General features: G+C 35.0%; 1 protein-coding gene across 2 annotated transcripts; it reads left to right on the forward strand.

Moving 5' to 3' along the window:
• Positions 1 to 12,321: 12,321 nt before the first annotated feature.
• LOC145052359 (transcription factor MYB1R1-like) lies at positions 12,322 to 14,108 on the forward strand. 2 transcript variants are annotated; one of them, XM_079000169.1, is made up of 4 exons: positions 12,322 to 12,480; positions 12,567 to 12,918; positions 13,223 to 13,431; positions 13,519 to 14,108. In XM_079000169.1, exons 2-4 carry the CDS (start codon positions 12,579 to 12,581, stop codon positions 13,852 to 13,854), a joined length of 885 nt encoding a protein of 294 aa, XP_078856295.1. In that variant the 5' UTR covers positions 12,322 to 12,480; positions 12,567 to 12,578; the 3' UTR covers positions 13,855 to 14,108. The 2 variants fall into 2 exon arrangements, with proteins under 2 accessions (XP_078856295.1, XP_078856296.1); XM_079000170.1 differs by having other exon boundaries at positions 12,338 to 12,476.
• Positions 14,109 to 26,980: the final 12,872 nt, after the last annotated feature.

Below are 26,980 nucleotides of genomic sequence, written 5' to 3' on the forward strand. Positions count from 1 at the left end.
GTCGGGCTAGAGATCAGACTTTGAGTCACGTAGTAACTCGGCGAGTCGCATGGGTGACTCGGCAAGTCTTATGATGATGAGCTTGGACTCGACGAGTTGGAAGAACAACTCGGCAAGTCTGATGAAGATTTTCATGGACTCGACGAGTCTGTTCTTGGACTCGGCGAGTCTGGTCGCAGAACCCAGTCTTTTTTGGTTAAAGCCTCGGATTAGTGAATCGATTGGCGACTCAGTGAGTTGGACAGGATGGAACTCAGAGATCGTTGGACTCGATGAGTCTTGGGGCGACTCGGCGAGTTATGTCGTGCTGTGAGAACTTTCTGAGTATGAAAACTTGGCGAGTCGATGGGTTGACTCGGCGAGTAGAGTCAATCAGGAAGGTTGACTTTGTCCAGGACTTTAACTTTGACCTGTTTGACCTTCAGAGGTGTTATGGTATTTAGAGTATTCATGTCTTGGTCCATTAATGGCCTCAGGTGTTGGTGTTGGAGTTTGGAGCAGTGCTTCGGGTCAGTGTTTTCGTGGTTCAATTCGGTAGTTGCAAGGTGAGTTATCCTCACTATATCGACAGGGTCTAAGGCACCAAGGTCGGCCCTTTATCGAATTGAAATCCGGGTATCTGTTTGATATGTTATTGCTTGCTATGTCTGTATCCTGGTTATTAGGTTGGTGTATGTTAGAGACCTGGTTAAGGTCGGTATCCTGGTATATAGGATGATGCTATGTTAGTGATGATGGGTTTTGAGCAATACATCATTCATATGGTGTACATGCAAACCCTTATAGCTTTTGGATCTAGTTTGTATAATGAACATGTAATTGAATATCCAAAGCTATAATCTAGCATACGATTAATCATATTAACATAAAATAGGGTTTAGATCTTACCTTTGATTGTTATATAGCAATAACAATCAATCCTTGACTTCAGAAAGCTTAGTGCCTCAAATGTTGCACCTCTAATGGAGTCACAAACACCAAGAGCAACTTGGATGAAGAGGAGAATAGAGGAGGTAGCCAAAAACCGTCTACAAACCCTAGAGGGAGTTTTATCCACGTTTTTGGGGCAATAGGGTTCCTTTATATAGGTAGGCTATTAGGGTTTTCAACTAGGAAACCTAATCTGACTGCTTAAGCCCTAAGCAGCCCATGGATTCCTTTAACATATCCCTTGGACGATTGCTAATGGGCTTCCCCATAGAATTCATCCAACCTATATATTATGAAGTAATCCATAGCCCAATTGTAATTATCTCATAATTACAAATCCAGTCCCCTAAGTTTAATTAATCTCTTTTAGCCACAAAATTAATTCTTAATTAATTCTTGACTAATATTAATTAAACAATATGATTTCTCCTTTAATATATTATTCTTATAATATATTAATAAATCATAATTAAACTTTTCTCTCCTTAATTTATCCTACATATTGCTATGGTGAAGGCAACCCAAAAGGACCATGCACCATTGGGTCAAGTACATACCAAAATAGTTATGAACTTAGACACTAATCCAATAGTTTCCCACTTGGACAAGTCTGCAGATCCTGATCTGCAATCGTAGCTTTCAAAAGCCGCTGTCAACTCTGATCTTATCAGAAGCGTGTCCTTTAGATAAGAGATTATATATTCCTCCATTCTAGATATCGTATAGACGTGAGACATGAATTTTAATCATTCTCTCTATACTATTTCCCAACTTCCGATTTATGATGACTGACAACAGACTACAATTAAACACATCAAATTAGTCTCGGCTTGGCCAAGTGCTTATGTGCCATCACTAAATCATCGAGGGGCCCAAAGATATCGCTTTTACCCCACTTTGGGTAAAAGGAATGGATAAACTTCGACTCAATGCTTGCTTGCATTTACTCATCAAATCATACACAACAATAAGTTTTATGACACCAAGTTACTGGTGCGTTTACTTATTATTAATGTGCAACCGACCAACAAATAACAACTCACACATCTTGGTTTTAAGAATATACAATATTATCAACTCACAATCACTCGTGATAAAATCCATGAAGTGATTCTTGTGAGTGTGGGTTTAATCCAATGCTCAAAGTCATATTCATAAGCACTCATAAACGTTGCAGCAAACCTTTGCTATGTCTAATACACTTTAGACAATCTACAAACCAATTCATGACAGTCTTCATTCATACCTACTTCCAACATATGAACGACTGTGGACCATTCGAATAATTCGATTATTCTGAAATAATTAATTATTCTGGAAGTCAAAACATGCAAAGTGAAACACAAGAATAATACAAATCCTATATGGTCCCAAACCTTTGAGTATAAATAAAACATCTTTTATTCATCACCATATCGATTACTCATTATTTGTTTTTTCAGTTAATTAACTTATTACTTGAATTATTACTACACTTGTCCCATGCTCTTAGCATGCACACAATGTTTACCTACGGTCCTTACTTTGTGAAATAGATCAAATGAACACATTTTCAATTATACTCATTTCACAACTCCCAATCCTTATCGTAAGTTTAAGAACACAATGTTCTTGCCATTATTAAAATATGCTAGATTCTAACATTTTATGCAACGATCCTTTCGTAATGTCATAGCACAAAAGTCACAATGACTATTGCTAATGAAATTACAAAGTCCTCTATTGGAGATTGTTACAAGAAAATTCCATAGACGTGATGTCTCTCACTCAAAGTACATTCCTTTGAACATCCTTTTACATAAAATTTTCTAATCTAGACATAGACTCTCAATATCCAACTCCCAATATGGAAACATTTCCATATTTGCCATATGACAACTCATTCATAATAGAATCTTATCTATTCATAATAATGTCGATATGGTCCATCCAATACCATACTTCCAGCTACTCACAAGCAACCAATCTTCAACGAACTTTGGATCGTCCTTTGATAGTTGTTTAATTATTTTAGTCAAAACCGGTTCTAGTCCTTTTTCCCTCTTAATACAATAGACATTTGGAAAATTTTAGAATGGTCAAATATTATAGCATTTGCAATCAATCCTATACCCGAAGCGTATGGGACACGATGCATAATGTCTTACATAAAGATGTGATACTTTATCAATCTTTTGCCATAATATTTTATGTGTCACGTTCTCACAAATCAAAATTTGAGAACACACTATGTATCCTTGACTAAATTTATTAAAATTTCTCAATCTAAGCTTTAGATTTTGAAACGAAGTACAATATTCTCTCCCTTAATTATAGCAAAACAACTTTTTAACCCTTACGACTTTGCAAAGTATAACTCTTGTTTTCTATAATTAATATTGCTAACTTGCAATACTTGTCTTAATAATCATACAGGCATAACATTTATGCTCCTACTATCAAGATAATCATTATCATATAAGCATAACACTTATGCTCCCACTAGTTTTGACATGTTTTTAGAAAACAACTGAACTTCCAGAAAACAATACCTATTGAATTTCTTAAGTTCATATTTCTAATACCTAATGCTTTGATAATCCTTTATCTAAGCTTCTTAAACTTATACACCTTTGCCTTAGATAGCTCATATGTGTGTCTAAACAATTCAGACTAATTGCCAAATCTCACAATTCGAATTATGGAAAGGGATACTATGACATCCCCATTTTCACGGCCAGAAAATACCGATTTTGTTTATGCTTTGTTTAAAAATCAGAGTAACATTTTAAATAAAAATGTTGCGGAATTTGTCACAAAACATCTATAACGAGACCTCTTATTATTTTATTTTTTCACACAGCAACTATTACATCTACCCATGTTTTACCCAACACATCTTGTAGATATAAAATACATATACAGTTTAAATCATTGAAAACATATATAAAACGTTCATCCAACATAAATAGCAAGTATTCAGATAATATACACACATAGCACGTAATTTATATAAAATACTTCATATCTATGTGTAAGCTGAAACTAACTATGCACTCACCTGAAAGGTGGTGACTCAGCACTCGGACAACGCTTCGATACTCTTAAAACAATTTTCCTTCGATAAAACCTAGTACCAATACCACTAGGGTTTAGTCTAACGATAACCGCGACAAATTAATAGTCTGACTATTATTATTATATAAGCGTTAATAACACTCAATATAACTCATAATAATAGCCTAAATAATTATTTTAAGGACCTAATAACATTCCTATAATTATTTGAAAGCTATATTAAAAATTGCATAAGCGTAACAGCGGATTTTAAAGAAAACCGGGACTTTATTTGGAGCAGCATTTCGAAAACGAAAGACCCTTTTTCTTGGGACTCCGGGAGCCTCGGGGCTTCCTTAGGGTGCTAGGGGTTCACCTAGACTTTAGGGGACTCAAAAGGGGCTAGAGAGAGAAAGTTCTTAGAGAGAGAGTGAGTTTTGGTGCAAGAAAAAGGGCTGCCCTCGCTGCCTTTTTATAGCCTGCGAGGCCTCGGTACGTTGGGCGTACCTCGGACCTATGTTGGGCGTAACATCTCGTTCGTACAGCCACTTGTCCCAGCCTCCTTGGTGCGACGTGGACCTTCTGAAGCCAAGCGATTCCGAATGCGGGGCGTTCTATTCTTGTACGCGCTGTGTAGCGAGCCAGCTGTCACCCATCCGAAGCGAGTCGTGGGCAACAAGGAACGGCCTAGATCATGCCACGTCATCATTTTTGCATCAGATTTCGCAAATTTCACTCTCGACTTCTAAAAATCATAACTTTCGCATACAAGCTCCGTTTTCGACGTTCTTTATATCCACGCGAAGGTGGGAACGTACTTTACAACTTTCGTTTAGACTCCGTTGGCTAATTTTGACTCGATTTTAAATTTTATATTATTAACAGGCCGGGACAGGATTGGTCCATTAAATTCTCATAACTTCTTCATCCGACGTCCGTTTTCACCCATATTTTTCTCGTTACGCTACTCTTAACGAGATCTTCGATTCTCGTTCAGTTCGGGTCGGCTACAAAACCGCTCGATCTAATATTCGAATTTCGGGTTGTACACTGCTAATCCGAAACTTCGAAAAATCATAACTTCTTCATACGAAGTCAGATTTGGGTGTTCTTTTTAGCGATGTTCTTAGTTTAATGTATTCTACGACTTTCGTTTAGATCGCTAAGGGTAAATCTCGCTCTATCGTAAATTCGCTATTTACGCTTCCCGGTATCGTGCCGGTTCCGTCGCGAAACTTCGACGGGTCATAACTTCTTCGTTATAACTCTGATTTCGACGTTCTTTATATCCCCGAAATCCTTGTTTCGACCACTACAAATTTATATAAAGATATCGGGCTTATCTCATACTTTAATTTTGACGCTTATTTTTATCTTTTATTTATTAAATATTTATAAATACATAATAAGCATAAAAATTCACATAATTCACATAATACTCAAATATTTCATCTTTATTACTTCAAAAAGAGTTACAATAGTTGACCTAGACTATTACATTGTCAAAAATGTTTAGCCCTGAAACCCAGGCGTTACAATTCTCTCCCCCTTAGGATGATTCTGTCCCGGAATCATGCATCAGCAAACAGATGTGGATAGCGACTCCTCATGTCATCCTCTGTTTCCCAAGTGAGATTCGGCCCATTCGAATGTTTCCATCGGACTTGCACTAAGTCGACCATCTTGGGTCGTAACTTCTTAGTCTTACGGTCAATAATTGCCTCAGGCTCTTCGATCAGCCTCTTATTCTCATCCATCCTTAACTCTGAGATTGGAATTATGTCGGGAACCTCTCCCATGAATTTCCTCAGATAACACACATGGAAGGTGTTATGAATACCATCGAGTTCTTCGGGTAATTCCAGCTTGTAAGCTTGGTTCCCAATATTCTGAAGAACTTTGAACAGTCCAATAGACCTTGGACTCAACTTTCCTCGTTTCCCAAATCGTATAAGTCCCTTCCACGGTGAGACTTTTAGCAAAACCGAATTCCCAACTTCGAAGGTTATCGGACGTCTTTTCTTGTTAGCATAACTCTTCTGACGATCCTGCGCTGCTAACGTTCTTTCCCTAATCATCTTCAACTTCTAAGCAGTCTCATGGACTATCTCGGGGCCCATAAACTGCTTCTCTCCGGCTTCAAGCCAACAAGACGGCGTATGACACTTCTGTCCATACAAAGCTTGGTAAGGTGCCATCTTGATGCTCGAGTGATAACTATTGTTGTAGGAAAATTCTACCAAAGGTAAGTGTTAATCCCAATTCCCTTGGAAGTCGAGGGTACATGCTCTCAGCATATCTTCCAGTGTCTGAATCGTTCTTTCGCTCTGACCATCAGTCTGCGGATGGTAGGCCGTACTCAAACATAATTTTGTACCCAATTCTTCTTGCAGACTCCTCCAAAACCTCAACGTGAAACGACTATCATGATCTGATACAATTGTAAGAGGAACACCGTGAAGTCTTACAATTTCCTTCACGTAAGCATTTGCGAGCTTATCCATAGACCACTTCTCGTTGGCTGCTATGAAGTGTGCACTCTTGGTGAAACGATCCACGACCACCCAAATCATGTCGTGACCGCTCTTTGTCCTGGGCAGTTTAGTCACAAAATCCATGGTGATGTCTTCCCATTTACCCATGGGTACAGGTAAAGGTTCTAAACTTCCATATGGTTTCTGATGTTGTGCCTTAACTCTTGCACATGTCACACACTCGGCCACATACTTCGCAACATTGAGTTTCATTGTTGGTCACCAGTAGTAGGGTTTTAGGTCCCTATACATTTTAGTGCTACCAGGATGAATTGAGTACATGGTCTTGTGTGCTTCTTCCGTCAGAAGGTCTCTTATTCCTTCCGTCTTAGGTACCCAAACCCGATCTTGGAATACCTCAATCCTCGTCTGTTTGTTCCGAACACTAACGTTTTGCTCAAACGTTCTTCCTTTTGGTCATTCCTCTCTAAAGCTTCTTCTTGGGCCTTCCTGATACTTTCCACAATCGTCGAGACGACTTCAATTCTCAACGCTCTTGGCCTTTTCCTTTCAAGGTTGGCTTTCCGACTGAGAGCATCAGCGACAACATTTGCTTTATCGGGGTGGTAAAGTATCTCACAGTCGTAGTCCTTGAGTAACTCTATCCAGCGTCGTTGCCTCATGTTCAATTCTTTCTGATTAAAGAGATACTGGAGACCCTTATGATCAGTGAACAACTTGCACTTCGTGCCGTAGAGATAATGCCTCCAAATCTTTACAGCAAATACTACCGCCGCCAACTCCAAATCGTGAGTGGGGTAGTTCCTTTCGTGCTCTTTCAATTGTCGAGATGCATATGCTATCACGTTTTCTCTTTGGGTCAGAACACAACCCAAACCGACTCCAGATGCGTCACTGTAAACCGCGAAGTCTTCAACTCCATCAGGTAGAGAAAGTATCGGTGCTTCACATAACTTCTTCTTTAGCTTCTCGAATGCCTCATCGTGCTTCTCACTCCACGTATACGTATCTCCCTTGTGGGTCAAAGCTGTTAATGGAGCAGCTATCGAAGAAAAGCCTTGGATAAATCGTCGGTAATTTCTAGCTAATCCTAGAAAGCTTCGAATCTATGTGGGACTTTTCGGACGTTCCCACTTCATCACAGCCTCGATCTTGCGGGATCAACCATTATCCCTTCTTGGTTAACCACGTGACCCAAGAACTGGACTTCTCGTATCCAAAAGTCGCACTTGGAGAACTTAGCGTAAAGCTTCTCATTCTTTAATACTTCCAACACTTCCCGTAGATGCTTGTCATGCTCCTCTTGGCTTTTTGAGTAGATCAGAATGTCGTCGATGAACACTATCGCGGATTTATCATGGAATGGTTTACAAACCCTGTTCATCAAATCCATGAATGTTGCTGGAGCATTGGTTAGTCCGAATGACATAACCAAGAACTCGTAGTGTCCATATCTCGTTCTAAATGCAGTCTTCTCAATATCCTGCTCTCTTACCTTCAGCTGATGATATCCTGACCTAAGATCGATTTTTGAGAAGTAGCTCGAACCTTGCAGCTGATCGAATAGGTCATCAATCCTCGGTAATGGATACTTGTTCTTCACCGTTTCCTTATTCAGCTCTCGATAGTCTATACACATTCTCATACTTCCGTCCTTTTTCTTCATGAATAACACTGGAGCTCCCCAGGGTGGTGAACTAGGTCGAATGAAACCGTTGTCCAACAGCTCCCGAAGTTGCGTCATAAGCTCCTTCATCTCCGTCGGTGCTAATCGGTAAGGTGCTTTTGCTATCGGTGTTGTACCTAGTAACAAGTCTATACGAAACTCCACTTGCCTATTAGGTGGTAACCCGGGAAGATCTTCGGGAAAGACTTCCGGATAATAACATACGACCGATATATTATGCACCTCCTTCTTTTCCTTCTTAGCATCAATCACAAATGCCAAATATGATGCACATCCTTTGGATAAACATTTTTTGGCTTTCATCAGGGAGATGATTCCAAAATTCACTCTACGTTTGTCCCCGTACACCATAAATGATTCCTTTCGGGTGGGTTTACCCTTACTATCTTCTTTGGGCATAATATCTCGGCATCGTTGGCGCTAAGCCAATCCATACCCAAAATGATGTCGAAACCGTTTAACTCTATAGGTAATAGCTCCTCATGGAATTCATTTCCGTTTAGGTCGATGACTACGTTCCTAATATGGTTACTAACAGGTACGAATTTGCCACTAGCAACTTCTACAATCAGGGCATTATCAAGTTTTTCTACAGGCAATGCTAATTTCCCACCAAATCTATGCGATACAAAGGAATAGTTGGCTCCGATATCAAATAGTATATTGGCAGGCAAACCATTTACAAGAAAGGTACCTGAAGCGACGTCTGCTGCCTCCTTCGCAGCCTCGAGCGTCATCTGGAAGGCTCTCGCCTTCGGCTTCGGTGGTATGTTGGGCCTTCCCGCATCTTTCTTCTTTGGGAAATCCTTAGAAATATGCCCTTCTTCATAGCACTCGTAGCACACCCTCTTGTTGATGGTGCACTCATTGGCATAGTGCCCCGTTTTCCCACACTTGTAGCAGGTTACTTCCTCGCTAAATTTTCCCGAGTGCTTCTTCTTGCACTTCTCGCACCATTTTAATTCATTTCCTCCTCCCCCGAGCTTCTTTGAACCGAACTTACTCTTCTTTTTGTTGGGTTTAGCAGACCCTTCAAATTTCCTCTTCTCACCAACCTCAACCGATTTTGTTTATGCTTTGTTTAAAAGTCAGAGTAACATTTTAAATAAAAGTGTTGTGGAATTTGTCCCAAAACAAAATATGATAAAGATTTATCAAAAGAATTTCCATAGAAATGTATTTCATTAAAAAGACTCAGGATGGTATGTTCGATACAGATCATAAGCATAAACAATACATCATAGGTCTTACTACATTATTCTGTATTTACAGGCCTAAAATCCCTTAATCTCTCATCCCAAGACATCACATCTATGCTCATGCGCAATACCTGTAATACAAGAAACTGAGTGGGTCAGGCTTGGGAGCCTGGTGAGCACATAGGGTTTTCAACCCACAATAAATAAGTTTATTAGCTTTATCAAACCAAACAAACCCGATTACCCGTTCCCATTATCCTCACTTTACGTCCCTAAAACATCTAACACAAGGGACCTAGTCTAAGGACTATCATCGGGATGGACACTACTGCTAAGGGGATTCCTCACCAATGCCCCTTCTCTTGGCAATAGAAGAAAATGGACTCTTTTGGAATGGCACAAGGAACTATCTCAGAATTCACCTTTTATGGATCTCCAATGTCACCATTTTCAATGTCCATTGAAGTTTGGGACTTTGATTCACCAGAAAAATTTACTCGACCAGCTCGCCAAATCATTTCTGATTCAACAGCTATAATAAATAGGTCAAATCAATGAGGGTCACGTCATGATCCATCATATAGTACTCTCTAACGAATTCACTATATGATTCAGGAAGCGACCGAAGAACTCAGTCAACAGCCAACTTACCTGAAATCTCGACACCCAACATTCTTAACCTATCGATGTGTGACTTCATCTCTAAGACGTGTACACACACAGGTTTCCCATGTTTACTTGCCAAAAGGGCTTGAGTGAGCTTGAACTTTTCAAGCCTTCGAACTTGTGGGTTAGGGAGAATAATTGGAGGGGGTGAAGGAAGTAAAGCATGATCTCTGTTCCCCGATCGAATCGTGGAATATCGTCTTCATGTGGAAAGCTTGTCCCACGGGATTTGGGAAGACCATAGTTGTCATACTTTGAAATCTACAAAATGGGAGAAAATTCAAGTTAAGTTGATTAGGATCCTCGATGTGACACCCAAATGAAACATCGAGGCTAGGATCCAATACAATACTCCACAACCTAGAAGAGGGATGCCGTAATCTAGTTGAAAAACATTTGTAGGTAGGTAAATGACAATTTACCAATTTCCACTATGAAAAACGAAAAAGAAATTTAAGTTTTAAATCTATTGAAAATTCCTAGATCCTTTGAGATTCATTGAACTTTTCAATGGCATGTTTAAATCTCAATATGCCCCTCGATTTGTGACTGGGATGCCGAGGATCACAAAACAGGGTGTGAATAACCATGCAAACTTACATGGTGCCCCCAAATGTTACAGTCACCTATTCGATGTGCCGGTTAACCACATACGCTCCACCGAACTATGACAAACAATGAGTCACCCTTTGCTACCTTTGCTTAGAACCATTTAGTGTGTCGGTTAACCACACACGCTCCACTAACGTCTTCGCAAGGGCACAAAGTGTAATTTCATGGAATTGCATCAATTCACTTTTGCCTAAAGTAACTAAGATTGGGAATTTTGTAAAAGCATTTAGTTACTTTTGTACTTCATTATACTTATACTGGAAGGTTTCTGTCCTATACTACCCGTTCGGCTAACGACCCTCCACTAGTCAAGAGTGCGGTGGGTAAGAGTGGATACCCATTCAATCGCCATTTTATAGGCAATTTCCTTAAACACCCCTTATAGACCAGCTTCGTGAATGAGGCCTACTAACGGTAAAACTGACTGTTTACTCACACATATATAATACTAGACTTTTAATGTTATATATAGTATAGGGTGTATTTTACACTTTTAAAATACTAGGTGGTCTAATTTAATAAATTATACTTTTAATTTAATTAAATGTAAACCAAACTTTATGGGTTTATTAAATCTCCTTTAATTATACAATTTAATTAATTAATAAAACCATGAGGGTGTAATTTAAACTTTTCAAAATACTAGGGTTTTAGAATTTAACATTTTTTCAAAATTAAACTTTTAATCAACTTTTAAATTCCAAAACTTCAGGACAAGTTTTGAAACATTTCAAAACATTAAGGTTTAACTTATTTAAATTTCAAAAACAAAAACTTTTAAGTTCAAATTTAAACTATAAAACCTAAAGGGATTAATTTGAAACTTTTCCAAACTTTATCAAGAATATTCTAGATCACAAAATTCAAATAAGGCAATTAACAATTAATTGGTGGTTATCTAATTTGACCTAGTCCAAATTCTTGCAAGATAATTTACCAAATAATCCAAATAATTAAATCTAATCATATAAGGAAATAATTATTTAACTAATATGAAGTTATCTTTAATTTTGGCAAAGATAATCACCCAATATCATAAAAATCTGATTTATATAAATAAAAAAACGTTTTGGTAACTATCCCACAGCCAAAGAAGCACAAAATCCCGATTTTCCCTCTTTCTGACCAGCTGACTCGCCGAGTCAGGCATGGAGGAGAACGGATCGATTACATTGCATCCATGGGAGATTTGTGCACATGATAGCTTTTGACGATACTCTTAAATGGTTTTATCTAAGTTTTTTTGTAGGTGTGAATTGACTAAACATTTAATTTTTTTAATGAAAATTTTGGTCTGGAGATTGGGTTTTCATTCCATTCTCCTTTCTTTCGTTCCACCTTTTTCCATTTATTAAAAAAACTCGAGAACAAAGCGTAACTGTGTAAATGTCTAATAACAGGATTCATATATAAGTTTTGTAAAAACACTTAAAGGTTAAAAGTTGTTTGTTGAGTAAATACTAGAGACGTATAAACCTAACGAAAGAGATTGTGTGTTGTGGATGCTGTAATGTAAATGTAGCCTCAACATGGAAATTGGTAATTTAAAAAGTTAAAAAGGAAGCCGATAATTTTGATTTACTAGAAAGGAATTATTGGAAGGTTAATAAGCCGTACATTGTCTGCCACGTCTATCGGTTACAAACTCCAACACAATACCACATGGATCTCACCTGTCATTTTTCGTTTTATATATACCACCAGTCCTATACACACACACCCCCCTAGGCCCCTAGCCCCCTATCTCTATTCTACAACAACACTTGTACGCCCATCACTGATCCTCACGTCTAGACAACAGCATATCCTCCACAGAAACACGACGGAGCTTAACCACTTACAACGGAATTAGTAGGTAAACAATTTTCAATCCATTGATTTGAAAGTTACTGCGTTTCGATTCTGCGAATTGATCGGTTTATCTGTTGATGAATTTTGTAGCGAGGAAAAATCATGTCGCAATTGCAATCGCAATCACACTGCTGCACGCAGTGTGGTTCCAATGGCCATGACTCTCGTTCTTGTTTAACGCCCGCAGATGATTCGTCTTCCGACGTCTCTGGCATCGGCGCCGGGGAGATCATGTTGTTTGGCGTGAGAGTGAAGGTTGATCCGATGAGGAAAAGTGTGAGTATGAATAATCTCTCGCAATATGAACACCCTGCCACTCGAGAATCGTCTAATAATAACATCGATGTCTCCGCCGCCGTCGCTGTTGCTGCCGACACCGGCTACGCCTCCGCCGACGATGCCGTTCGCAACCAGTCTAACGGTAGCAGGGAGCGGAAACGAGGTTAGATCTCACGTTATCCGTAACATCTCTATCTCTTATCCTGTTTATCCAAAAAGATCAGTTTTGTCCATGTACTCGTATTTCGTCGCGGCGTTGATATTTTTCCTCGTTTTTTTAAATCAAAATCGATTGCTGCGTTTTTGTCAATTCAACATGATTACGATTGGAACAGAGGATGAAAGAAGAATACGATCGTTCCTGTTTTTAGCTACTTTTATTGTTTGCCAATTCCTTTGCAATCAGATTTTCACTGACGAATTTATTATGTCAAACCACTAATTATTTCGACACTGTTTTTCTACAGGAGTTCCATGGACCGAGGATGAACACAAGCTGTTCCTCCTAGGGCTACAGAAAGTCGGCAAAGGAGACTGGAGAGGAATCTCAAGGAATTTCGTCAAGACTCGTACCCCTACACAAGTTGCCAGCCATGCTCAGAAATACTTCCTTCGCCGGAGCAACCTCAATCGCCGCCGCCGTAGATCTAGCCTATTTGACATCACTACAGATTCGGTGAGTTTCAACAAACCTAAATCAATACTCATCACAAACCATTCCCTAAATCAAACAGCAAGTAACACTTTCCTGCGTGATCATTAGGTTGCTGTTATGCAAACAGAAGAACAACAAGTTCATGACGTCGAGAAAACTCAAGCGGTTGTGCAACCATCCATACCATCTTCAATGACTGTATCTCCAGTACACTTTGAGAATCAAGTCAACAACGGATCAATGCTACTCATTCGCTCAATCCCTGTCTTCCCAACTCCGAATCCATCAACAATGGTGGATCTTAATCTAAATCAGAAATACGAAACCAGTCCATTACCAGTATCTTTAAATCTTTCCCTATCATTCGATCATAACCATAATCAGTCATCTTATCAAGTGATCTCAGGGTTCAACACGGGAGATGGCATGATCAGTGTTGCTTGAACAATGAACATCATCTCATCTGAAAGAGAAGGAAAATAATAATAATAATAATAATAGAGAGTGTCAATCACGTAATTAGTTATTGACTTATATAATTAATTAATCTCTGTTTTAATTTTATCATGTTGTTGTATTGTCACGTCTCTCATCTCTCATATATATACATATGTGTTTTGTAATTGGAAAGAAAATGAACGAAATACACCACTAGTTCCATTTTGTTTGTTGTGGAAATTAGTGGGGTTTGATTTGAATGATGTGAGTGGGATTTGATCTAATGGATGGTTTGTAGGGCATGGGGCCAAAATGCCAAATATCTACAATTCGAGATCACATCACATGTGGTGAGTCAATTGATGATAAATGGTAGCAATAATAATAATAAGAAGAATAATATTATGGTGTTTTATTTATGTTAAGGGATAATGGGAGTATTAAATTAGATGTGATATTTTTTTGGGGATTGTGCACATGTGATGATTCCTGATTGTGTGGTTGTAAGAAAAGATGGTGGGGTGGGGTGGGGTGGGGTGGGGTGGGGAAGGGGAAGGGGATAATGTTATCCAGTGTATGTAGTGTTTGATATTAATTGATAACTTTTGGCAATTAAAATGGGGGTGGTTGGTGGTGTGCCACCCATGATGTGTGACCATACTTTGCCTTAAAAGATAAAGTTAGGTCAAGAATCTCTTTGCCTTGATAAAATTAAAGACACATAAGTTTGTTTGGTTCATCTGCTTCCTTATTTTTGGGAAAATAAATTTCCTTCAAGAAAAGGTTTCGGCTCATATAACTTACAATAAGTACGCATAATAAGAACTGTAACATAAAGGGAAATTTTTATTTGAGAGATGACATAGCTCCAAGATATCTTATCAGAGTTATATTTTGTGTTTAATTCCAACTTAACTCAAAATATTGATGCATGTGTAGACTTCGAAAACTTTGATAATTATGGTATGTGCTTTTGCAAAGGGAGCTGATCCGTACACAACAGTTTTTCTCCATACACAACAATTGGTGCTTTAAAATGTTGTATTGTACAACTATATAATGCATGAATTGTTGTGTATGGCAAAAAACTTTTGTATACGATGCAAACTTGTAGCTGATCTGTTAGACGTTCAAAACTTAATTTATACTTAACCACAATTAAGTATGATTTTATCCGGCTTGAACATTAATCTGTTTTTTTTTATCATTAATCATAAGACTTTTGGTAACCTATGAATAATGTAGTGTTGAATGATTCAAAAACATCTCCGAATAAATTTGATTCTAGATGAAAATATGTTATTTGGTGACACCGAATGATTCAAAAACTTGAATGATTCGGAGACTTTGAATGAATTTGTTATTAAGAACCAAATTTGGGTTAATGTTGAATTCGGTAACTTATGAATGATTTAGTGTTGAATGATTCAGAGACTTTGAATGAATTTGATTCTGAATGAAAACATGTTATTTGTTGACACCGAATAATTCAAAAACTTGAATGATTCTTTGTTATCGAAAACCAAATTTTGGTTAGTCATTATAAGTTTTTATTACATATGAGAGGTTAAAAGTAAAATGATGTTTACCAAAATTAAAAGGGTAATTACTAATCTTGCCAAATTAAGAAAATGATTAACAATTTTTAGCCAAAAATTAGTAAATGTCCAAATATAGCCCATGAAACCGTAGGTTTTTATATTCGTCTACTGTTTCGCCAATTCGTCTACTGTTTCGTGTTTTGTATGAAAAAAAAATCATTTCTAAGATACAAAACCATAGGTTTCCTTTTGTTTTAGCTACGGTTTTCCAAACCGTAGCCTACAGTTTTGGGAAAAAATATACGGTTTTTTTTTAAAGCCTACTGTTTTGAGGTTTAATCTACTATTTTGTCAAAAAAGGCTACGGTTTTAATTTCTTTTTTTTTTTTGTGATATAAAGTATTAAAAAGAGTGTTTATAAGATGTAGAATTATTTTAACAATTATTTTGTTAAAATTTTTTGAGAATTCAAAACAGTAGACTTTAAAAAAATAAAAAGAATAAAAAAAACGTATTTTTTTCCCAAAACCATAGGCTACGGTTTGGGAAACCGTAGCTAAAACGAGAGAAAACCATAGGTTTTAAAAAACCTATGGTTTTTTATCTTAGAAATGAAAAAAAAAATTATACAAAACACGAAACAGTAAACGAATTGACGAAACAGTAGACGAATTACCACAAAAGAGTAGTCAACGCCCGTTGACCGTAGTCAACTGCTGTTGACCGTAGTCAACTATAGGTTGACTACTCTTTTGTAGACTATTTTTGGCTAAGAGGTTTTTTTTTTTTGCTATTATTTGATAAGTAATTAGCAATTATGGCTAAATATGTATTTTTCCCAAATTAAAATGTTACCTTTTAATAAATTAAATTGATTTCCACAAATTTGAACCGAAAAAACATATTGGAGACTAGAGATGCACAAAAAGGAAGTTTCAACCTAATCTTAAATTATTATGTTTTTTTTATAAAGAATAAAGAAAAAAGAATTAGACGTTTTTAGGGTCCTTACAATCTTGGCCTTTTTTTTTTTTTTTATGTTTATTGGGTTAGTCATTGTAAGTTTTTATTCGATATGAGAGGTCTTTTGTCGAGAAAAAAGAAAATAATATTGATCATTTTCTTATAAAAGAAAAAATGAAAAATAGTGAAATTATACTTACACACCATAAATATATAGTTTTTCTTTTGTAGTTTTAGTCCAAAAAAAATTATTTCAATTTAGGTCATGGTCAATGTTTCATGTAAAATATAATTTTTTTTCGTCTCTGTATATAATGATTTTTGCAAATTTGGTGACAAGAATATTTATTTTTTTGTTAGAAAAACACCAAATAAGGACCAAATTTGTAAGATAAAACTTTTTAGGGCTCAATTTATATTTTAGGACCAAAATTGTAATCTATTCTAAAAATAATTATTTGATCATTAATCAGTGCGGTAATATCTTTTAAAAACTCTAACAAAATATTAACTCTTTACATAATTAACTCTTTACATAACTTATAGTTACTGAACTATAAACTTGAAAAATGGAAATATAAACTTTGGATCTTCAATTCCTCATTGTTCTAAAAAAGGAATATTAGCTAAAAAATCACTTAAACGGTATATTTTAGATATTTCGTGAAATTGCTTCTTTAATAAAAAAAACCATTCGATCGTAATCGATGTTGGTTGTGACAATGAGGCCTTTTTCGTCTAATCCTGAATAATCCAACTCATGATACGTATCAGGAAATATTCAGATTTTAATATATTTAGAATTAATATATTATATTAGATTGAACCCCTTTAAAAAAATACTAAAAAATAAACCCAACACTTGTTGACTTCGGTATTCTCGAAGCCACGTAAGATATTTTCTCTCAAAATTTACATCAAGTCAAAGAAGAAAATGTTCTTGAAAACATATAAAATGTGGATTAATTTGTAATCGAGATGTGTGATCTACTTACTCCTTGCATGATTCATGGGATGCTGCTGTTTAACCTTAACCTTATCAAAATATCAACTACTCCTCGTACTAGCACGACCCAACAAATACTCTATCGAACTCTTTTTTCTAATCTCGTACTTGCAAGTTGAACATTTTATACTTCGTTTGACTTTGAGATTAATTAGTGTAAACCAATCAAATATATATTTTACATTAAAAACGTTAATAAGTGTAATCTTTCTCGTGATGACAAAAATCTACTCATCTAAGATCATTCACTCAAAAACTATAAAACTATAAAACTATAAAATCCTTATATGTGGGTATGATCTTAAGTTATTGTAAGTTTTTAACTTTAAACAAAAGCTCGACTTAAAAAAAACAAAACAAAACAAAAAATCATTTTGGATCACAAACCTAAAGATTTTATTTAAACAAAAAGTTACTTCAAATAGCTTTTGAGATGTTTTTTAGTCTTTATATTTTATGTCATTTTTTACATTTGAAAAGTGTAACGATATTTTTTTCCGTTATACAAATAAATTTTATATACCGATTACAGCTTACACTTTTACATTTCAGAGCTTCCAACTACCACGTAGGTTTATTAAAAGAAAATAATAATAATAATAATAATAATATTACCACTAATGAAAGTAACATCGCATACAAGATAGCAACACTTTAGTTAACGTACACTAATAGTGCATCAATATGACTTATGGACGATGCAAGATTACTCTTTGACCTAGATAAATGAAATTTGGAATCTTGGAAAGCTTTTTACTTTTTCCAAATCTAGATACAACAATTGATATATCAAAATGGGTTTTCACTTTTCAGCACCTTAAAGGTAACTACTTTATTGCAGACTAAAAAACTAATCTTTATCGAGTGGGATTCCCTCGAAACACCTCTATCCAAGAAAGTGAGAAACCACCGCATTTTCAAACTAAGTTAGGTATTTATTTCAAAACATCTTAATGAGTCTTAACTAAAAGCTTCTCTTTATCCTCTTATTATTGAAGTGTATTTAATATAAGAGTTAATCACCAATACGACAAAAAATAAAATAATAAAGTAAGGATATAATATCAAATGTGTAGTTTTCAAGCTATAATGTTTTATTACATAAAACATATTCACGATATTGTCTGTCATTGTTATTTCTTTCTGATCAAAGCATATTAGGCTTAGCAAAATTGATTTAGATGTTCGGCTGACATGGGGTTTAATGTTCGACCTTTTTATGAAACTATCTTTATTCTAAATTTCGCAATATGTGGAAAATTTGGTCTTTAAAAGGAGTTGTTTTGATTGAAAATATGATTTATAGTACTGATTAAGTCTAAAATTCTTTTTTGTTTAGCTGAGAAGACACATTTGAGAATAAATGAAGAGAAAAACAAAATTGATTTATTTTTGTTTTAAACTTCAAGTTATGGGCTAATACCCTTATGTTTTTATTTAGCGTAGATAAACCATAATATTATGTGTTGATTTCAAAAATTTGGATTTTGATTAGTTGTCGAATTTATCATGTTTGTAAGATAAAATATCCGTTTGTGTTAAAAGTTTTTTTTTTATCTATTTTACTTATTTCCGAGTTTTCATAGTTTAGATAACCAATCTGAGTGTATCTGTTTGAATTATAACTGTTTTATGACCATTATTAGACTGTTATGGCTACTGATAGACCAAATTATATGATTAGGTTAATAAAGTAATTAACTTTAATATGTATGAACTATATTTAATGACCATTCAGAGTAGTTAAATGATTCTTATAACCATTAAGACTAATTGTGTTTTTCGCAAATGGCATCATTGTCGAAGAAAAAAAAAACATTTGGCAATATTTGATGCTAGAAAAAACAATTTCACAAAATAGGTAGCCATTTTGTTATAAATAATGAAAAGATGGTGATTTGTAATATGAGTTCCATTTTTGACGAACTCTTTAAAGTATATTAGTAATAATCAGATAGTATAACGTATAATGATAACTTTAGATGAGATTCAATCTTAAGATATGTTAGTTTGCCTAAGTAAGTTGTTTCTGCTACTTTAACTACAATTAGATATTGTTGTTATTATTGCACATGCCTAAAAAGAACATCTAAAAATAAACCTTTTCACTATACTTCCATAAAGATAGCGCACCGCTTATTTCTTAGCTATTAAGTAGTTCAATAGAATCCATTTGTAATCCACTTCAAAGCATGTAGAAAACTTTATAGCAAAAGTAATGGAAACACAAAAACATTGTCACTTTTTTTTTTGTGTATGCTTCTACAACATTAATTATCTTTTAATCTTAGATCATATAACCTAATTAACCGTTCTTTATACAAAAAAACTCCAAAATATATATGGATTATTCTTATCTCCTCTATGTTTTTCCCTTTCAAATAACTTGCACCAAATTAAGTAGAACCATAATGGAAATAAGCATATACATATGCAAGAAAATTAACCATGATTTATTTTTTTAGCTTTTTACAGAATAGTAATTACATGTACTTCACACAGAAATTAAGTAATTAGAAAAAGCGAACAAGCAAACTTAAATTATTCATCAACTTTTTATTCTATCTTACACCTGAGGAAAGGCAGCTAGGCGAAGACAAAACTAGTAAGCTGTTGATGACTACTCACATATCTTTGAGATTTTTCTCACGCACTTTTCTGATGAAATCCCATGCTTTCATATCAACACTTTCAGTTTCATCATCTTTAATCATGTTCATAGAAGACCTCTTTGTGTCATGATCAGGGTGTATCAAATAGGAGACAGGTTTTGAGGTGTTGATTGGCTGTTGTAATCTAAGGTTTCTAGTGTATCGATGCAAAGATGGAGCATGTGGTGGTGGTGGTGGTGGTGCACCTATTCTAAGGCTGGTCTTGGCTATAGAAAAGTAGGATAGTTTCACTATGTTTGTCATCAGTTTCATGGACTTCTCACAAATGGATTTGTTGCTTCTACTTTTGTTGTTCATGGGAAGTCTTGATAACTTAAAGAACTAATTCAATGACCTATGATCGAAGTGAAAAGATAGATATGTGTATATGTGTCTGTTTCATGGAGGTTCTATCAATATATATACCCTGTAGCATGCTAGTCGAATCTTCTTTATAAAAGCTATATATAAATGCTAAACGATAAGAAGAATTTTGTAGTTTGTAGGTCGGTTTGAAATTTTGTAAGTGTGCTTGTTCTACACTGAAATGTTTCTCCTGATACCCGACAAAAAAACTATTCCAATCGTAATTAAGTAGGAAGTTGAAGTCATTGATGATTCTTATGATTTGTAATTGTCATGGTGTATTATTGAGTTTATTAATTAAAGGTAAGATTGAATAGATTCTTGTGGTAACGTAGCTAACTATATTGTTTAGAAAGTCTAGAGTTTGATTCGTAAGGTATATTATAAAGGTATGTAGGAGGGTAGATAGATATTCTTGCTTTTATGCTTTCAGATTGTGAACCAATCGCTCTTATTGATGCCTTTCATCCTTTGATCCTTTAGTGAATTTGGATTAGGGTTTTAACAGATGTAAATCACGAAATGAAAATTTTGGGGGAAATAAATCAATAATATCTAATAAAGTTTGTGATCAAGGAGTATTGATGTTCATATAGATCAATCAACAAGTCAATTTTGTATAAAAGACAAACCAGCCATATATCATTTCGAGATCTCGAAATTGTATTTGTTGAATTCATAACGATTGAAAGAGTGAATAACGATTATAGATGTAATCCAGACTTAATTCACAATTTGGTGACACAAGAAACTCGTAGAAAGGAGTAATAAATCGATCAATAATGAGTAAAACGATCACAAATTCGAGATGTATAGAATATGCATTTAAGGAAAGGTTAAAACAGAATGTTATAAAGTCGGATCAATTACCTGAGAAGAATAACGAAAACATGAATGCTGGAATTGAAGTGCAGCTTCAGTCGATGATACATCCGTTTCAACCTTCATATAATCCACTTTGTTTCAAAATTTTGAATGTCATATCTTATAATTCAACTTCTTCATCTTTGATTACATGATTCTCATCTCTGGAGCTCTTTAGATCATATTTAATTCATGGCGGGAAGGAAGATGGATTGTAAAAACTAAAAAATTGTTCAAATAGTTAATCGCAATTATCAGGAATTGAGGGAAAATCGAAATAAAAGTGAAAATTCAACCTATTTTTGAAATTTGTAATTAAGAAGAAGCCCAACAACAGGCCTACAACATATTTTCGTGGACTAAATTAGTTACCATGAAGCCCACTTAGTATGCTACAATAAGAGAGGTGCACAAATACCGGTTTTTTTAAAAATCAATTTTCTATAAACCAGTTTTTGTTATAAAAGATTTGGCTTTTTTGCTTTATTATTATTATTATTATTATTTTTATAAGTGAATTTGCCTTAAAAAAATTGTTTTTGGTTAAAAATCGGTTTGGCTTTGTTTTTTTAGAAAAATCGAAATAAAACAATTTCGGTTTTTTAAAATAACTTATTTCTAACAAGCGGTTTGATTTTAACCAATTTGACACTCAAAAAAATTGGTCTGTTTTTTCTTTTTCTTTTTTTGAAAAAAAAAATCAGTCTTGATGTGCACCTCCAGCTAAAATTAGAGGTGCACATATATCGGTTTCGGTTTTTAAAAAACCCGGTTTTCTCTAGACCAGTTTCAGTTATAAACAGAAATTTTTCAATGTTGATATATCGACTTTAGGGGATTGTAAGTCAATGAGTATGAAATCAAAAATGACAAAATTATAGTCTAAAATCATATACAAACTCTAAACTACATGTTGGAATAAACCGCGTGCTAATCCGACTTCAAACGAATTAGATATGCATGTTTTAAAACTATAACATAATACAAAAAAAGGTTGAAAAACAGAAAATTTCTAGTTTTAATATCCCGACTTTGAAAGACTATAAGTCAATGAATACGAAACTGAAAATGACAAAATTATAGTCTAAAAGTATATACAAACTACAAATTACACTCTGAAAAAAAAAAAAAAAAAAAAAAAAAAAAAAAAAAAAAAAAAAAAAAAAAAAAAAAAAAAAAACCTAATGTCAATCCAACTTCAAACAAATAAGATATGCATGTTTTAAATTTTCACAGAAATCGATCCAGTTTCTAACACTCGTTTTGGTTCTTCAAACCCCGTTTACCCGGAACTGAAGGACCTAAAACTTGGATTATCCAGAACCCGGATAAAGTTAATCTTCAAACTCGGAACCCGGAACGGTTCTAGATATTCCAGTTTCAACGGTTCTGTTTCGGTTTAGGGAAAATCAAAATAAAAGTGAGAATTCAACCTATTTTTGAAATTGGTAATTAAGAAGAAGCCCAACAACAGGCCTACAACATATTTTCGTGGACTAAATTAGTTACCATGAAGCCCACTTCGTATGCTACAAATATCCGTTGTTTTTTTTTTAAATCCATTTTCTATAAACCGGCTTTTGTTAAAGATTTGTCTTTTTTGCTTTTTTTTAAGTGAATTTGCCTTAAAAAGAGTTGTTTTCGGTTAAAAACCGGTTTGGTTTGGTTTTTTTTAGAAAAATCAGAAAAATGCAATTTCGGTTTTCTATAATAATTTGTTCTATCTAGCGGTTTGATTTTAACTAACCTGAATCTCAAAAAAATTGATATGTTTTTTCTTTTTCTATTTTTGACAAAAAAAAAAAATGAGTCTTGATGTGCACCTCGAGCTACAATTAAAGGTGCACATATATTGGGTTTTTAAAAAACTCAATTTTTTCTAGACTAGTTTCAGTTATAAATAGAAAATTTTCAGTTTTGATATATCAACTTTGGGTAATTGTAAGTCAATGAATATAAAATCAAAAATGACAAAATTATACTCTAAAATCATGTACAAACTCTAAACTACATGTTGGAATAAAGCGCGTGCTAATCCAACTTCAGACGAATTAGATATACATGTTTTAAAACTTTCATAAAATACAAAAAAGTTGAAAACATAAAATTTATAGTTTTGATATCCCGACTATAGATGACTGTAACTCAATGAATATGAAACTGAAAATGAAAAAATTATATTATAAAATCATATACAAACTATAAACTACATTCTAGGAAAAAAAATTCATGTCAATCCAACTTCAAACAAATGAGATATGCATGTTTTAAATTTTTCTCAGAAACTGGTCCGGTTTCTAACATTGGTTCCGGTTCTTCAAACCCGATTTACCCGGAACTGAAGGACATAAAACTTGAATTACCCAAAACCTGGATAAAGCTATTCTTTGAACCCAGAATGGTTCTAGATATTGTGGTTCTAAAGATGTCGGTTCCAGTTCCAGTTTGGTTTTCTGGTTTTAAATCACATCCCTATTGAAAGAGTCGTCAAGGAAAAACATATCATAGATGGTAGAACAATGAGTTCTATTAATCGTTATCACCTCCCATTTCTTGTTACTTCTTTTTCTTCTTCCAACTTTACTAATTCTGATCCTCATATAGAAGCAAAGAAAGTTGTATGTATGGATTATTAACAAACCACTAACAGGAGCAACAATGGTAGCCTTCATGGTTTCCCTTCTCCAAGTCAAACCAATAGCAAAAAGATTTTTGTTGGAGGTTTAGTGTCAATGGTCAGAGAAATCAGTTTAAAGAACTATTTTGATCACTTTGGGTTGTGTGTTTTTTTTTTTTTTTTTTTTTTTGCTAAAAGAAGTTGTTGTTTGAGCTAACAAATAGTGTTATTTATAGCATAATTTTACATGTTAAAAACAAAATGTTACGAAATCTCAAAACCATTATACTAACAACTTAAAAACATATTTTTTGTTGAATTTTGGGAGCTCAAAATAATGTTATTGTTTATTATATTTATATAATTAATAATAGTAAAAAATATATATATAATTTATCAACGGGGGCCCCTTGGGGGTTTTAGGACGCGACTCCCACCCCCACCCCGCCCCTGAAATTAAAATGGGGATTAACCTTGCCCCTAACCTCGCCCCCATCCCCGGTTTTTTTAAACAAATACCCCCATATGGGACGGGACCCCCACGAGAACGGGGTCCCACAAGACTTTTTGACATCCTAAATTGGGATAACTACAAATGTGGTCGTGATGTATGATCACAACACCCAAATACCTAGAAATTTTGGATTCATTACTTATAAATCAGAAGAATCTGATGACAAAGTTTTCCTGAAAATGTTCCGTAAACTCAATGGTAAAATGATGGAAGTGAAACGTGCAATTCTTAAGGAGATATATCGAGGGCCTATTTGTAATAATGGATTAAGTAGAGTTAATAGTTTTATTAATGGATATAATCAAAGAACATATAGTAGGTTTAGTTAAGTAAGTCGTGTTCGTGATGGAGTACCATCGTTTAGCCTATCTAATATGGGAAGCAACAAGGATTCTGGTTTAATTAGGTATGAATTATGGAGGGAATGAAATTGTTAATTCCGATGTTGGATATTATAACATCCTAAAAACAAAGCCAAAAATTTTCATTTTTAAAAGGTATTTTCATAGAGTCATCAAAATATCAAATATGGTTTTCAAGTCAAATCTATACAAATCAAAGTATCAAAATAATCTCTAAACTATAAAAACAACAGGAGGATGTGTACGATCACACCTTCACCTTGCCCCGATCATCTGAAGTACCTGAAAATATTGAAATAAAAAACTATAAGTCAAATCTTAGTGAGTTCCCCCAAAAAACCCCACATAACAATACATATACAATGCATGCACACCAAGCCCACAATATAACATTAGATTGCCCCGGGGCCACAGTCATGAGACTGGATTGCCCCCGGGGCCACATTCACGAGACTGGATTGCCCCCAAACCCATAGTCCTCATATCGGATTGCCCCTGGGCCCACAACACACGAATGGATTGCCTCGGGTTTGTTGGCCTACAAGAGAAAATAGTACTGCCTCAACCCAACTGTACTATATCGACATATGCAAACAGATAACAATAATCAACAATATATGTAATCATACAAATCTACCATTCTAACAGATCAGTACATTATAACAAAATCCTACATACAAGGACACATACTGCAGTACAAAGTATAATGGGAAAACTCACCTTGCAGTCTAGAAGATAACAATACTGATCATAGATATAATAACTAGCTTTACAATTCACATATACAACAAACAGAGACCAAGTCTCAATCTATAGCTCAAAATCCTCAATTTGACCAAAAGTCAACCTTGGTCAAAGTTAACGGTCAACAATCAAGAATCAATGTCAAACTTCAGTCGGCCTACACTCAGCGTAGCATGCAGCTCTACACCTAGCGTAGCTCAAGGTGGCAAAGTAGGTGTCACACCCCCGAACCAGACGACAGAAACATCTGGGGGTGATATGAGCATATTTAGTTATAAAATTCATGCATTATCTTAATACTTTATGTTGTTTTTGTCTCATTTAATGAACAAAAGGTGCTTAATTAGCTTAAATATTTCATTTTCAATAACAAAGACATGCTCGGGTGGAAAATGAAGCGGAATTGGCGATTGGACGCTTGGATCTTGGATTTTGAAGAAAGAAGGACGTTGATGGACAGCTTCACCCCTCGTCAGTGTTTTGGCCATATACCGTAACTCCGATTGACGAGATTCAAAATGTTCTGAAAAGTAGACACAATTTCGGACGACTTTCGTGTTTTGAGAAAATGCTGATTCGAAACGTACTCGGCGAGTATGGTCGATTACTCGCCGAGTTGGTCAGAAGTTTCGCGATTCTGGACGCGCTGACTTGCCGTGCACGGGTTTTAAGTGACGGACTCGCCGAGTAGGTCACTGGACTCGCCGAGTAGCCTCTGTTTTGTGAAAATCTATATAAAGGGACTTTCAAATCGATATCATAGGATGGAGAGAAACCCTAGGAGGCTGAGAAACGATTGGAAGTGCTGCTAGGTCGTGAGGAACTGAAGAATCAACCCTACATTCAATTGTGAAGAGAATCAAGACAATTTTGGTTTATTCTTAGTAACTTTTTGATTTGAATCATGTTTACATACTTTGATTTCGTTTTTGAGTTTATGTTTACTGCAATCATGAGCTAAAAACTTATTCTTCTGTTAGGGTAGACAATTTTGTGAACATGGATTGATTATTTGAGTAGGATTAATTTTAATTGGTAATTATGTTTAGTTAAGCTTGTTAAAGAACCTTATGTGTTGACAATAACTATTCTTCTGTTAATAAATCAGTAATTAAGTTGTATGAACATCTCTTAGTTATTAATTTCATATGATTTATTGTGACCACATAGTTGTATGTCTAGGAATAACGAATGTGAAACTAGAATTAACTAGAAGATAGGTAAGTTAATGTGTGAGATTGTTTGATGAACATCAGCAATAGGTTGATTGAAGGGTCAATTTAGTTAACCACTACAAGTCTTACTTAACCCGAATCAATAATCTAGGAAACCCGTTAATTTAGACAACTGGCCATTGCTTGAGTTAATTTGTTTTCTAAGAATTAGGAATAGCGAACGTGAACCTAATTATCTTAATCGGTAGCCAATGAAGAATTAATCCGATACATTAAAATCATCCATGGGAACAAATGAGTCGTACCTAAACAGAAGTCCTCTTTACTAT

This window comes from Lactuca serriola, chromosome 5 (genome assembly GCF_051521515.1).
Source record: "Lactuca serriola cultivar US96UC23 chromosome 5, Lser_US96UC23_V15, whole genome shotgun sequence".
Taxonomy (NCBI): Eukaryota; Viridiplantae; Streptophyta; class Magnoliopsida; order Asterales; family Asteraceae; genus Lactuca; species Lactuca serriola.

Coding starts and splice junctions, on each gene's coding strand:
- LOC145052359 (XM_079000169.1), top strand. CDS start 12,579: ATGTCGCAATTGCAATCGCAATCACACTGCTGCACGCAGTGTGGTTCC. Junction 12,919..13,222: donor TAGCAGGGAGCGGAAACGAG/GTTAGATCTCAC, acceptor GTTTTTCTACAG/GAGTTCCATGGACCGAGGAT. Junction 13,432..13,518: donor TTGACATCACTACAGATTCG/GTGAGTTTCAAC, acceptor CGTGATCATTAG/GTTGCTGTTATGCAAACAGA.